Source organism: Tympanuchus pallidicinctus, unplaced genomic scaffold (assembly GCF_026119805.1).
Source record: "Tympanuchus pallidicinctus isolate F22 unplaced genomic scaffold, pur_lepc_1.0 scaffold7, whole genome shotgun sequence".
In the NCBI taxonomy this organism is placed as follows: Eukaryota; Metazoa; Chordata; class Aves; order Galliformes; family Phasianidae; genus Tympanuchus; species Tympanuchus pallidicinctus.
The window spans coordinates 23,831,237-23,846,663 of record NW_026294791.1 but is presented as its reverse complement, the minus strand read 5'-3'; the positions used below and the strand labels follow the sequence as shown (position 1 = coordinate 23,846,663).

At 40.9% G+C, this 15,427-nt stretch overlaps 1 protein-coding gene across 1 annotated transcript in view; it reads right to left on the bottom strand.

The window, feature by feature from the left end:
• Positions 1 to 15,427, bottom strand: part of KIFAP3 (kinesin associated protein 3) — a 64,116-nt gene that overhangs the window by 8,084 nt on the left and 40,605 nt on the right. Inside the window, exons 18-19 of the mRNA XM_052665932.1 lie at positions 13,227 to 13,416; positions 8,972 to 9,071 (exon numbers count right to left, since the gene is read on the bottom strand). Coding sequence (XP_052521892.1) covers positions 8,972 to 9,071; positions 13,227 to 13,416 — 290 coding nt within the window. The remainder of the gene's footprint in view (positions 1 to 8,971; positions 9,072 to 13,226; positions 13,417 to 15,427) is intronic.

Below are 15,427 nucleotides of genomic sequence, written 5' to 3'. Positions count from 1 at the left end.
TTAAAGGGCTTAAAAGCCAGAAATAAAGGGAAATAAAGGTTTCAAAATGTCTGTTTTAAGCTCACAGTTTAAAGAAGTCTCCCAGTTCTCCAGAGGAAAGAGAGGGGAAAGATGGATCTGTCACCAAACACGCAGGGCTGAGATTGACAAAGAGATTTACAACCAGCAGAACGCCAGCAGTTTGGCAAAAGAAATGGACCCGTTACATTAATTTGTATAGCAGGGACTTGTTTGCAGCACGCGCTCGGTTCAGACAACAACCCTTAGAAATATCCCACTGATATATGGGACATAAAACCGACTCGTTGCAGTTTTCATTTTGAGTCCTGAGAGCACGCTTATGCACAGCACACAAAACACCCTTCGCTTTATTACAGTTTTAAATCTTTCTTCCAGGTCTGGCCTCGCAACCGCTTGTCTTGATAAAATAGGTCACTTGAAAAAGGAAAGCTCAATAAAACGAATTACAAAAACAACAAGATTAAACTGATTGTGCTGTTTTTGTACAGTGCAGCTGAATTCTGCAAATATGCTGCTGGCTGTGGTTTGGCATTTAACAGCATGCGATCAGTGAGAAGGAGGAAATTTTATTCTCATTAACTGTTGCAGATTTACTGCAGTGAAAAAGGGCTATGTAACCTGAGAAGTGACAGAATGGAAAGATCAAAGCAGCAGTCTGGAAACTAAATAAACCTTCTGGCTACTTCCTGCAAGGAAAATTCACTCTGGCAATGTAAAACAGAGTCCAGTTAAAAACTACTCTCAGTTTTATGAGCTGTCACAGCAGCTTGAGTGGTTTGGACCAGTCAAGTTTAGAACATTATATTTCCTTGTTTTTGTCTCAGATACTTCTGTAAGCAGTTTTATAGTTTCTTTTTCTTTTCTTTCTTTCTTTTTTTTTTATTTTAAAGAGAAAAATAAAATTCTTCTCTTTTGGTTGAAATCGAGAAGGTCACAGCTAAACTCATTAAAAACAGGCAGGTCTTCATTTGCACATTCCATTCCCATTTACTACGTTTTAATATTTTACTTTGAGATTTATAAGCAATGTACATTTGCTTTAATAACTCTTCCGCATTCTGTTCACTTATTGTTTAATATAAGTGCAAATCAGTTTACAGAGCCCAGATGGCTTGTAAGCAGGGAGCCAGTCTATTCCTAGCAGCACATCTGGAGGGACCAGAGTGGCAGACAGAACGTGGGAATTAATTAATGCTACATTTCTGAAGAGACAGACTCAGGTTTGGGGGGATTTCTTGGTAAGACATTCCAAAGGAGTTGAGCTAACTGCTGCTGCATTTTGGCATTCTGTTAACATTCTTAATAACCTAAACCACGTCGGTTAAATGAGGCTAACTGCAGGTGGAATATAATAAAATACAAAGCAACTAAAAAAAAAAATGTAAAAGACGACTGCGAGTGAAAGAGGCCCCAGCATCTGATATTCCAAAGGAGCTGGAGTGCATTAAAACCTCAATGCTAACTCTTCCCACACGACATCTGCACCGTGCTGAATGGAAAAAAAAAAAGAAGTCACACCTTGAAAATATTCCTAAGCAAGCTATTTCACCTATTAGCATACTAGGGCAATTGTTCAGAGCAATTAAATAGCCCTTACAGTAAATTAAATGAGTGCAACACGATCCTTCATGATTATGGACCACACACCTCGGAGCAGTGGTGTGGTCTGGTCGCAGAGCAGTGAGCAGTGAGGAGAGCTCTGCTCTGCTGGAGGCTCCGGCACCTGACTTTGGATGAGCAACCTCTGCTTGCCTTTGGGCCCCTGCACACTTTGGGCTCTTCGTGGCCAGGGTGGGCTGCTGCACTGCAGACATCGGCTGCGTGCTGGGAATTTTCTCCTGGTACAGACTGAGAACACAGGAATAATAGAAAAGCAACCAAGCACATCAAGAAAATGCTGTATAACTAACAGCATTTAAGAAGAACATGGCCCTTATTTGGCTGTTCCCAAATCAAGGTGGTGCTGGAGCCATTCCTTTGTGCTACAGTAATCGAAACCCCCACAGGGCAGCAGGTCCTGCTTCCTTAGCACTGTCTTTTAGATGCAAGATCCTCACTCCATGCATTTATAACTCCTGAGCAGATGCTGTTTTGATGGATACAAAGAAGTGGCTGAGCTGAGCTGCCTCTTGCACACGAGCAGATCATAAAGGCTGCACCAACCAACTCTGCGTGCATCACTGTGCCAAGCCATACCGAGCTGCATCTGAAATTTAGTGAAAACTTCCTGATCACATCCAGTTTATCTTCTTAAAAATCTTAACATACCGGCAGTGAGGACAACAGAATACAGCAAAAAAGTACAACAGCTACAAACTAACAACATTTTTGTGGGTTAAAAAAAATAACAGAAAACCTTACCTATCTCAAGCAACTTCATTGGTTCCGGGCCTCTCTTTAAGGACTTTTCAATTTCATTTCAGTGGGATTTACAATTTGCTAATACCGATGTGTGATAAACTAATAAAACTTGCCTACAAGGTTACAGGCCCAATTTACTAGTAAAAACTAATTCAATTCTCTTGGGAAATGCAAATTAAATAGCATCCAAATGGTAGAAGCTGAGTACAACATTTTGTCTGCACTGCAAAGAAAACATGGGGCTTTTATTATTGTTTTGGTTTTTAGACAGAGCTTGAATATGGGAAACAAAAAGTAACACAGAACTAAATAACATCATTACAGCAAACATCTGAAAGCAGAATCATATTGTAATAACAATTTATGCTCTACTGGCTTCTAGTTCCATTAATTGAAAGGTTTTATACTTCTGTACATTCATCTGCGTCCCACCTCTAAGGCAGAAAAGCATTCAAATAACGAAGAAAGGAAGATGCAGATATGCTCATTTCTGCCCTTTTTTTTTTTTTCTTTCCCCCCCCAAGACAACCAAAAACCAACAAAGCCACCTTTTACTGTCTGCTCACACATCAGTTTTCCCATGACAGCACTGCGCTGCTGAAAGGCTGGGGAGGGAGAGCTCAGACTTCTAAACAAACTGCCTGATGCTGAAAAGTGGTGTTTCAAAAGGATACAACAGATGAGAAATGCTCTACAGCACAGTTCCCAACTCCAGCCATTTCTTTAAGAGGGTTCTTTCTATCAGAAAGGTATTTGTAGGGCTTAGAAACGGAGCAAGAGATGAAATCCTAACTTCAGTGCTTGAGAGCAACATAGAATTGCTTTCTGTAAATCTAATTGAAGATGATGGTCTATATGGAAGACAGGTATAAATGCTGACAGAGAAGATAAGTTACACGTACAACAATTTCAAAAAGTCGATAAACATTTATGCAGTGCCTATTTGCCACGATATGATGCAGCTGCTGTATCTGAGTGGAATATGAGCTATTCAGCTGTGACGTGACTGAGAGGTTGCAGAGCATTGCAGAAGCTGACAGCAATGTTGGGGTACAGCCCCACCCCCTAAGAATATTCACATCTGATATTCATCAGGGCACTCAAGCAAAAAAGCCTATGGGATATCCTATAGGATATGACTGTTCTTGCCATTCAGTAGGGCTGTACATGCAGACGTTACGAAGGGTGGCTTAGCAAGAGAGAACTGAAGCCACAGTGACAGTGCCCCCCTGTGCTGCCACCAACACCCATGGCCATGTACTGAGCCAGTAAAGCCCACACCACCAGCTTCCATCAACCCAAGACACATAAACCAAGTTTCATATGCCTGTACTTCCCAGCAACAGACACAGCTTAACTGAAGTTAACGCAGAGCAGTCCGTAAGGTCCTGGCTCCATGCAATTGACTCACAACATACCACAATGACCTACCGTGGGGAAACAGCTACAGGTTTGGGTTGTGAACCCAGGCAAGAACAAAGATGTCCCATCAAGGACAGAAACAGAGCCATCCCATAAAAACAGAGTCTGCTTGACATGCCAAACCTCACTGCTTCCTGGGAAGATGTTTCAATCGCGCTCTGCTGAGAGGACACGAGTTCCCACACCAGGATGTGCACACACACACAGAAATGCCCCGTCCCCAGTGAGAACCAGGCACAATGGCAGCTCTGCCATGCTTTGTAATGGGGTTAAAGGATTCTGCATTGGAGAAAACTTCCTCTAGAAGAAAAAAAAGAGTTTTGGCTAGCTCCAGCATTCCGACTATTAATCCTCCCAAAGCTACAGGATGAGAGAACTCGGGAACTCTGATGAAGATTTTACAACAAATTGGCTTTTGCACTTACAGTTTGTTTTATTATCTAGTTACAGCTGAGAAAGGTCAAAAAGTTTTTTTCCCAATGGGAAAGAAAAATGCTGTGGAAATCCCCATTAGAAGATCAGCCACTGCTATTATGCCTGTGTTTTAAGAAATCATTTCTAGAAAGTAATTAAAACTTGACAAATGACCAGGGATTCCTGAAGCTCTATTTCAACTGGCTTTTCTCCCTTGCAGCTCAGATACCAAGCTGTCATCGCTTCAGCCAAAGGTGAAGGCTTTTTTGTTTGCTACAATCATAAAGCTTTCACTCCATATTAAGAGTTATCAGTACCAGAAGCCCTGAATGCAGATTTTAGTACAGATGATAATTTCAAACCTATGCCTAATAAACATTTGCTTCTGAAAGACAGTATGGCAATTCAAAGCTGATAATGTAATCACAGAAGCCTTTCTCCCAGCCAATGGAAAAACCTGGATACAAGCTGTCAGTGCAGCCTCCTCAGCCACATACATGCTGCTGAATGGAAAACAAACCTGATCATCTGTTTGCACTCTGCTCCGAAGCTCGGAGGAAAACAGGAGATGCTGTTCGTGTATTTTATCACTCCTGAGTTGTTGTTTTATTCCAAAATAATTCTACTTACCGATATCTTACATAGCAGTACTACTCTTTTCAGAGTGTAGTTCAGAAAGAAGAGCTTTAATCTAAAGCTGTGAAACTCACAAGATAGAAATGTTGCTGGTAATACACTTCTAACAGCATCGTGGATCCCTAAAATGAGGTGTCTCTGATTCCAGGTCTATGCTTATGTGCAACTTCTCCTTTCTGCTGACGAATACCAGAAATAATTATTCTCACCTGCTTTGTGATGTGGTCAGAATAGCATGCAAATCCACAGAACAAATTCAGGGTTAGATACTCCTACAGTTCTTTTCAAAGTTGCTCTGTACTGCAGGAACTCATCGTCCAAGGCAGCATTCTCAACTCTGACAGTAGTCAGAAGTCTAGTTTTCAAAGGGAAGCCCAAGCAACCCTATAAAGGGAAGGCAATGTCTTTGAAAAATTCAACCCTTGGGATATTCCACCTGGTTCAACAAATCTGTAGATGTTCTTACTGCTAATACTATTACTTCATGCTTCCTTGTTAAAAAATAATGGGGAAAAAAGCCCCTGTGCTAGCCCAGGTGCACAGAAACAACTTATTTAATCTTCTGCTTTATTCATGCCTACCCACATAAGACTGTGCAGCACATCTGGGTATGGAGGTACTGTCTTCTCTTAGGGCAGGGACTCCACAGAAGATTGCAGTGATGTCCACACTGGGTTACACAGAAGTCAGTAATTTCATTGATTACACACCTGTATACATCTGCTGCTCCAATTCCCCTCAGTCTTCTTGAATACAGCTTGGTGGAACTTCAAAGGCAGTCCCTGGACCTCTGCTAGGGCTAACATTCTACAACCAAAGAAGCACATGGTTTTCACCATCTGCTCCATGCAGCATGATTGCTATAACAATCTGATACATGGCAGCTGGTGTGGGCTGACTTTCCTCATGCAGGTATGACTGAATATTGCTTATGGTGAAAACGTCTTAGGCAACTTGAGTTTGGCTGTGGTCCTTGAAAACTTTCCTTACAGATCCTTTTCCTTGGCTCCAAAAAATTAGGTTGATGATCAGACAGGCTTCAGTCCCAGTAATGCCTCCCTTATAAACGTACTGGGGCACCAACACTAGTTCAATACCAGCAGTTTCTCAGTGATATGCAGGCACTAGAAAGGTAAGCTTTTATAACTGACTTGTAAGTAGATCTATGCAAGCTCTCCTGAAGACAAGGAGAAGCCCTAATCCATAACACGAGCTAAGAAATACCATCAGAGAAATTAAAGTGCTGATGTATTCTAACTCTTCCTCACAGGACTGCAGAAAAAAAGAAAAAATTACTCAGAGTTGAGCAGAAAAGTCTCCTCATGGTCGTTACCTACCTCAAATTTCTCAGGCCAGGCTTACACAATGGAGAAGACTCCTTACCAGCTCTCCCTCTTGCTTAGTAAACAGCTCTTTCTACTAGAAAATAATAAAGCCTAATATACACACACACACACACATACATATAAAAATCAAGAGCAGAAGACAGAAACACGACGACTAAATGCTTAATAAAGCACAACAAATGAGGAGACTGAAAAACATGCATTCACTCATTATAAAGCCATCCCCCTTCAAATTCACAAAAAATGTTACCATTAATTGACAATCGTAACTCAGCTTTCTTTACAAAAAGTTTCTGAACATACCCAAATATTAATAATAGAAACACAAACCATTTTTATAACAAAAATCTAGATTTATTAAAAGCTGGAACTGGTTGAAAACAAATCCCTGACATAAGGTTCTTGTTAGCTTTAAACTGTAAGCATAAAAATACCCTAGAATTATGTTTTGGTATGGATGAAATGTACACTATATAACACATAAAAAGAGCCTTGACTTGCTGCTATTATTTTTAATTAGGGGCTCTAGCACGTATGGTTTTACCTTCCAACACCAATTCAAATTTGGGAAAAGGGAGGGTCTGACTCTTCAAGCTCATGGGACTGGCAATTCCACGGCTCATGCCTCAGAGCAATAATGCATTTTACATTAGCTCTAAGCATCAGGAAATCCTGGCTTCTGGCGCCAAGAAGTTCAAAACCATAATGACACACATCTGAAAACTAGGATTCGCCGTCCGACTGCCAGTATCTATTCTATCAAACAATTCAGTCCTGCTCTGTTACAAATGGGACAGAACGTTTGCAGCAGCGCACGCTGTTTCCAATTAGACTGTGTCTGGACTGCAGATAAACCCATGGAGCAATCATACAAAAAAAAGCTTTCCTAGAAAACAGAATTGTAATGAGAAATAGGAATATTTACAGGGGCTATCAACAGCAGGCAATTACTAAGTTTGTAGTTAGTCAAATTACTTTTTCTGTCCTCTGTTCTTGAGGCAGGCCTCCCAAGCCCCTGGAGACATTACAAAGAAGTTGTACAAACGTTTATTTTAATTAAGGATATACAAGGTATGCTTTGCTACTCATTTTAGTTGGAGGACAATCAGATGAAAACGCATCTTATTAATGCAACTCCCTGAAAAGGGCTTGAAATTTGAGGCTGAGTGATCTGCTTTAACTCTTACCCACGGACACTGAAGATCCTTCCCAGAAGGCACAAAGACCATCAAGAATACATAGGCATACGGTGGTGTAGTTAATACAGAATCTGTTGTCTCCTAGGTTGTGTGTCTATGCTAAAGCTGAGATCTACAAGCCACGTAATAAGACTCCATAAAGCTCGCACTTCTGTCACTTTCTCAATCACCAGCATGCCCCGAGATGAAGGCTGCCCATTTGGAAACAATCAGATAACATGGTGTATACCAACCTATCACTGACCCTTTCATTAAAGCATTAATCATGCTTCATAAATATGTTAACAATATCACTCTTACTGGAGGTTTAGCAACAAAATTACTTGGCAAGGAACTCTTCCTGGATTTTGTGCCAGTATCTCCTTTTCAAACATAAGCTGCGCACAAAGGGTTGCACACTGATCTGAACTGGATTCTTTCTGAGTATAAACATCATTTTCCCCCTCAGGGTAACCCATCTTTTTACTTTTTTCCCCCTCCTAATTTAGGATTTCAGTTATTTTAATTTGTTCCTAGAAACACTGCCACCATTGCAACCCCACTTAACATTCAGCTTTCTGGCGCATTACAGGTAGAACAAAGGAATGAGTGTAACCTCCCACTGCCCCTTGAAAGCTACAAGAAGCCAAGGTAAGACAAAAAGCTTTTGCTCCACCTATGCATAAAGTGAATTGCTCATATTTTACAAACGGTGACTTGAGTTGGAAGCACTGAAAACAGTGTTAACAGTTTGGAAGGCAGCAACTTCAACCACGGTTCTGGGCATGTCCAAATAGCAGCATGTTAAATTGAATCCTGTGTTTGAAGTATTTTCTACTAGAGAGCAAAGGTCAGTGATGCTCTATAAAACAAGTTTCCTAAATCTTTCATGAACTACAAAGAAAAGGACCCTCTTCTTTGAGAAAGGTCTTTTCTGTTTTGAACCTGTGGGAGAAGTCTACTAGAAATGCAAACAGCAATAGGTTGCTCAATGCAGGCAGAGAGAGGTCATTAACCAGTGGGATAATTAAAAAAAACAAACAACAACACAACACCTCCCAGAAGTCAAGGCAAAACAGGTACCTTGAGCTCATTTACCCAAGCACCAAAAACACACACCATGAACATAGAACAGGGAAGACTCAAGGTAAAAGGGAAAAAAGTGCAGAAGCAGTTTTGCTAACTGAGAAAGTTATTTTCAACATTTTAAGACTACAGGAGAAAGTATTCTTCCAGGTAATCAACACCTGAAACATCTCTAAGTAGGTCTAAATAACAATGTCTGAATGTTACAATAATTGTCATACTGTAGTCATGACAATGCACTATAGTTCTACTTTTCTGTAGCTTTTAGAACACTATTACAGATTATAACATGTATGTTAACATATTAAGAAAAAACATGCAGTTCAAGAAGGGAGACCAAAACTGCATTTTCAGCATCAATCACTTCCATTATGAGAGCAAGAACTGAACAACACAAAGCTCTATAAAGAAACCTGATCAGCCATTTTCTGATGTGGGCTTTACTCACAGGGCTTCCAGCTCAGGATACTCTATGACTATACACATTCTTCACAAACAACAACTTACCTGCTAGAGAAGGGATGCTGCCCAACGAGGTCTCCATTCTGAAGATGGTAGTCACTGAAGAAGTCTGGACTCACTGCTCCATCGGGTGCTATGAGGCCATCTATAAAAACAAGGAAGATACAGAGGCTGTAAGAAGGAGCACAATTTCAAGGCAGGCGGGCAACATACTCTGTGCTGGTTTGTGTCAGAAATTTGTGAGCAACATGGAATGTTGCTGGGAGGAATATCAAGCAACAGTAATACTGAAAAAGAGCAACTTCAGCTACAACAGAAAATGCACCGGGACTCCACAACTAGCCTACTGCCCTAGGAAACAGCTGTACCCAAGGAAAATTCTCTTACCTCTTCATCTTTTGGTCTGGAGAGACTATATCAAGAACCATACTGTCTGCCCCATCAGTGAAAGTGAGCACAGAGGAAAAAGTAATGAGAAGGGTCAAACACAGGTCTACAGTAACAGCATAAAAGCAGAGAGCAACAATGGTTTTAATTCATCAAGACTCTGCCTCTCACCACAGTATCTTTTAAAATTGGTTGAAGAAAGCAAACAATCAACGGGAAAGCAGCTTCAAAATCAATTTTTTCCCCACATCCACTATTTCTGTGTCTTCCTGCTATTTATTTCCTAAAAGAGCGGTCTTTTTACATGATGTACTCACAGGAACACATACTACTGTTTCCTTTTGCTTCTTTACTATTAAAAGCATCAGCATACAAAGATGTAAACATCTGTAAGGCCAGTAGTATTCCTTAAAGCTTTACAGTCTCTCCTCGCTTTATAAAGAGAAGGAAATCGGGGGCTGACATCTTCCCTCCGTTACATCAGCGTAAATCCAGAGTCTCTGAAGTGAAGTCAGTGCGCTGACCCCAGCTGAATGAGAGCCCAGCTTTCCCGTTCCCGTCCTCCAAACTCACTCCTTGTTAATATTAAGGGCACAGTTACCACCTGGTAATGTTAGGCTCTCGCTAGGTAATCAAAACAGAGCCTCTCTTGGTTTGTTTCCGTTATTGTATGAAAACGATCTGAGCATTATAGAGCAGAAAGCAGCCCAGGAAGAACCAGGCAGAAACAGGTACATTCTGATGGACAATTTAATAGTTTACCAGAGGAGAGAGATTCCTAATGACCAGGAAGTTACAAATGCCATTCCGCTTTAAAGAAAGAGAGATAAGACCCAGGGAATCACAGGCCACTCAGCTTAACCTCTGTGGTTTCAAATCTTCTAAAACTGCCTGTGCAGGAAGCAGTGGAAAGTTACTTACAGACACACGGGCTTAAAGATGACGACTCAGGCATTCAAACAAATCTCCCTGTGCTTTATGAATTCACCTGATGTTTTTTGAAGATAATATAGTGACAAATGATAAAAGGAATAGAATTGACACATCTAGATTTCCAGCAGACGTTTGATGAGGTGCTATGGAGATTCATTTAGAAGATAATACCTCATGGGAAAGTGACCAAATACAATGCAACAGATTGTAAATGAAAAATGCTAGCCATGATCAGACTACATTTTAGCTGCACAAGATAGCTGTAAATGGCTATATTCTAATTGTATACATGTGCATACAGTATGTGAAAGGGTATTACTTGACAAGCAAATATATTGGCACGGATCTGTATTACTGTCTTTCAGCATGCTCAGATAGACACAAATGCTCTGTGATGGCGTACGAATTAAAAGGACCAAAGAAAAGGGAGGAAAGCTGAAATGGCTGTTATTAACACATGCCAACGTTTCCTATCTCTGTATTTTTCCTATCAGCATTTCTGCACATGGAGCATTCCACAGGAAAAAACAATCTAACAAGTGACTGTGTTTTAAAGAGGTGAGCTTAAAGCTTAATAAGTTTATCTGCTTTCAAATATCTCATTTCCTTTCTGCTAATAAAACATGCATTATATTTTCACTCTGAGACCAGAGTTACCACTGGTTAAAAATGTCTTCACTCAACAGTGCTAAGATTCAAGCCATAGCACTCAGAGTTCTGGCTCCCTTGGATTTAAATGAAAATGGAAGCACACGGATACCATCAGCAGCAAATAACCTGATTACAGTTAAAGGACCATCTGCTGTTATGTACATTTCAACGCAAATTAGGGTTAAGTACCTTCACAGCAAAGGAGACACCGAACTCAAAGTTAACTCCAGAGATTCTACCAAGTTCTTGAGGTAGAGTTAGATCACATTTCAAGAGATGTTTGGCATCATTCCAATAGGAACTCACCTTCTCAACAGCAAACTAACACTGTTAGGGCTGAGGGCAGATATGTACTGTGTGTGAGCTACCAGCACGGGTCACCAAAATACAAACACATCACTTCTGACTGCACAAATGCTATTATTTTTTCTCATTTCTGACCAACTCTGTCCTTCAGAAACCCAAGTACCTACTCCAACTGGTACAACAATCCATAGCCTTTTTGGAGAAAAGTTACATCCCTTCTGGCCACACCTCACAAGTATGAATCTGGCAGAGTTTAGAAGCACACCATTACTGGCACTTGCTGGAGGAAACCTGAGAAGAGAATCTGCATTTTGAATATATTCCCTTAGTCTAATACTTTCTAAAACAAAAGCATTTTTCAAACATCTGCAGAACGTACCACTGGAAATCTGCCCCTCCTTACTGGTCAAGTAGCAATGCCAACACAAAAATCTCTGTTCAGGTAAATTAAGCATGTAACATAAATGGTTAAAAACCAGGAAACTCGCTGCTAACAGTGACGCTCCATTTCTAGCTCCTACTGTTTGGAAAATAAGTGGCCCTGTGAAATGAGCAAAGGTTTGCTGCCTGTAAAGCAGACACCACAACAGGCACACTGTCACATCTCTAACTCAGGAAGCCTGAAATAGACTTGATGTAATTAGAGAACCTGGTACCATACCACACATGGCTTACACTGCTCATCCTGAATGTCCACTGCAGTGAAATAAAGCTGCAGGATTCAAAAAGGAAAAAAAACCTTATCATCACAGAAGCACATTGCTATATCTGATGTACATAACCACACAGATGAATAAGAATACTTAAGTTCTGATGTATTTTAAGAATAATTTTTGAAATGCCACTGTGATATTGCACATTTATTTTCTCACAGTAACTACAAATAAAGCTTACAGACTTCAGTGGTTTTATTTTTCTTATTAATATTCCTGCAAATTCATCCAGAGTCAGAGTTTTGTGACTCATGCTTCATAGCAAAGGACTGGACACTTGTATGGAAAATTCAGAAGCCACACACACATATGCAGCTACGCTGGAGTTTGAAAAGGAAATAAAACCACAAGCTTGAGAGCATAAGCCAACTCCTAGCTGTTAAAGGTTATGAAGACATTAATCCAGTGGGCAAGTCATTTCACGAGATCTGCCTGCAGGGTGAGAGTGTACCTGGAAGGTTCGGCAAGAGCAACCCCTGGAGAAAGGATACTGGACTAGAGACATCAGTGGCTCAATCCAACATGCCCACTTCTGTTTTCTTACTACCAAATCTTTACAGAGAGAAAGGGCAAATTCCACATGAGATCCCCCAGAGCTATGCCAGGATGCACCATTAGTGGGAGTGAGCTACTATTACTCCTTTAGAAGATATAAAAGGAGTAATCTTCAATATGAAAATGACTCCTCTCAATTTTAATTGTTAAGTAACAAAACTTTTCATACAACGATCTCAAAAAAAATAGAATTTCCATTACAAATTCACATGTCTCTTTAGATATATGACAGCACAATTAGACAATGATTCACAGAACGATGGCTTCTGCTCAGAAACATGCATATTTGATGTGGCTTAATTGAAATCTTGCATCAAGTTCTTCAAGAAAGTTCCATTACAGAACTAAAACAAGGCAGAACAAAACGCAGCATCAAATCCCACAGCTGTACTGCTCTGAATTTAACAGCGATGAGAAAAGGTTTGTGTTTGGTTAAGCAAACAAGCTATGAATGTAAGAAAGAGCTGTGAGGGAACACAGCTGGGCCACCATCCTTTAGATCAGTAATCATGCTCTGCTAGGTAGACCCGTTCACATCTCTAAGGACCTGCCACACTGTACTCCAGCACTCAATTCTTCATTAGCACTTTAGCAAGGACAAACAAATCCCAGCAAGTAAGCATCATCACTGCTCCCACTGACACACAGAGGCAGCTGTACCAGTTTGAGCATCCTTCCTACAGCAACAGGCCAGATCCTGGTCTCCAGTACAGAGGTAGCTATCCCAGCACTGAATGCTAATACATGCTGCTTACCTGCATTGTAGTAGAGATCAGGTCTTTCCAGAATATCTCCCTCGTGGATGTAGGGCTCGATAGGATCATCCCCGTACAGATACTGCTCACTGTCATCCATCTGCCGACTCTCCACCATCTCCAGCCACTGAGAGTTGTGCCATCGAAATTTCTCGCTTTGGATTTTTTTCGCCCATTCCTCATCATATTCCTGTCAGTAAAAAAAAACAAAATAAAAACAAAACAAACTAAAAGTGACCACACAAGAGGTTGTGATGAAGAATAGACAAAGACCTACTTGGTTGAACAGGAAATAGCAGAGGAATTTAACATCAGCAAAAGATTCAAGTTTCAGCACTCAGTGCCTTAAGTCTTCTAAGTGTGTAGAATACTTTGAGCTAAAAAGGCAATGATTTTCCAAACACTAGGCCTCATTTTGGTTTTGTACGTGCAGCAGCAGTACAATCTTCCCTTCACAGTTTGTAACTCTGTACTGTCCAGAAAATTCTCTTGCTATGAGCAAGGCAGTCCCACCACCAAGGTCACCTCGCTGGCAGTGTCAAGAAGAGCCTATTACTGCCAATTTTCAGAGGGAATGCAGGAATTAAACACAAACACTGGCCAAATACTGTTCTATCTCATTAGAATCACAGAATGGTTTGGGTTTAAAGGGACCTTTAAGATCATGTAGTTCCAACCCCCCGCTATAGGCAGGGACACCTCCCTTTAGACCAGGTTGCTCACAGCCCCATCCAGCCTGGCCTTGATTGCTGCCAGGGAGGGGGCATCCACAACCTCTCTGAGCAATCTGCCCCAATTACTCAAGAAGAACAAAAAAGGCTGTGATAAAACCAGTTAAAAGTCTTTGTTTCACAAGCACCAGAAAAACAGGATTTATTCTCAGCTTCCTGTCAAACTTCAAAATAGATTGCTACGTTTAATATTGAACACCCACAAAACTGGCACACAACACTCTTGAATAGGTTATGGGAAGCAAAGACAAAACTAAAGCCAGAGAAGAACCTCTCCAGAACACTGAGGGAAACAGGACAATAGCTATAGGCTACTATGGAAACAAAAGGTAGTCGTGAAATTTCAGGCTGGAATACAGCCTAACTGCAGTCTCTGATGATGTGATATTCATTATAAAGGAATATCAGAAGGAAAAGACATAGCAGTCAGTGCAGTCAGCTGTTTAGAAGGTTCCTCTAAGCAGACCAGACTGTCTGGGCTGCTGATTACCACTGAGCAATCACAGACCTTGTAGTACTCAGATTTTCAATACTGCTGGAAAAATAGGGCACAACTAACTATAGGCACTTATGAATATGTTAAAGCTACAGGTGTTATCAATTTAGGAAGATCCACAAATAATACACAGGACTATTACCTTTTTTAATCAAAGAATTGTGACAGAGAACAACGTTCATAACCAGTGAAGTGTTTCTGTTTGTGGGAAGCAACATCCTTGTGAGGCAGGTCCCAGCACACGCACCTCACTGCCTTCTAACTTAACTCCAAAAGAGACAAAAACTGAAAATCATTTCTTACCTCAAGATAGTTAACATACACTCTAGACAGACTTCCCTCTGAGATCTAGCTGGAGCACTTTGAGGTTTTTAAAATCCGTTTTACTTAGCCCAGAAGGGAAGGAACATTGTTCGTACAATTAACAACGCCTTGGCTGCAGAAGTGGTAATTTCTTAAACTGCTCCAGCTAGACATGCAAAAGCAGATCTGTCTACAACCTGAGGTAAAAAAAAAATAACAGGGAAGACAGAGTAAGTTGGCTTAGTAGCTCAGGTTAAACTTCTGAAACCCCTATGGACTGAATTTGAGCTTTTAAACTTACTTTATAGTCAGGATACCTCGTCCTCACTGCTGTTAACCTGCCGTGGGTACCACACTGTCTACCTCGCCTTTGCCCTTTCCACCCTTCCGACTGCTGGTAACACAAAAACCAGCTGGTTCAGTCCTTCCAACAGAAGATTCTCCAACACTGCTAACCAGCCTATCTCAAGGCTCCAAGATCCCACAGGGAATCACGTTGCATTGTACAACCACAAGCCATTACGCTATGGCAGTGGGCTTTAAGACTGTTTTACTTGGAAGAACAGTGAGTTTGTTTCTCCTGGCTCACAGCAGAAGGTGAACTCCTTTTTGATGAGACATCCACGCACGCTGCAGATGTGGAGCCCTGATCAGTCTGTGGTATCATTCTC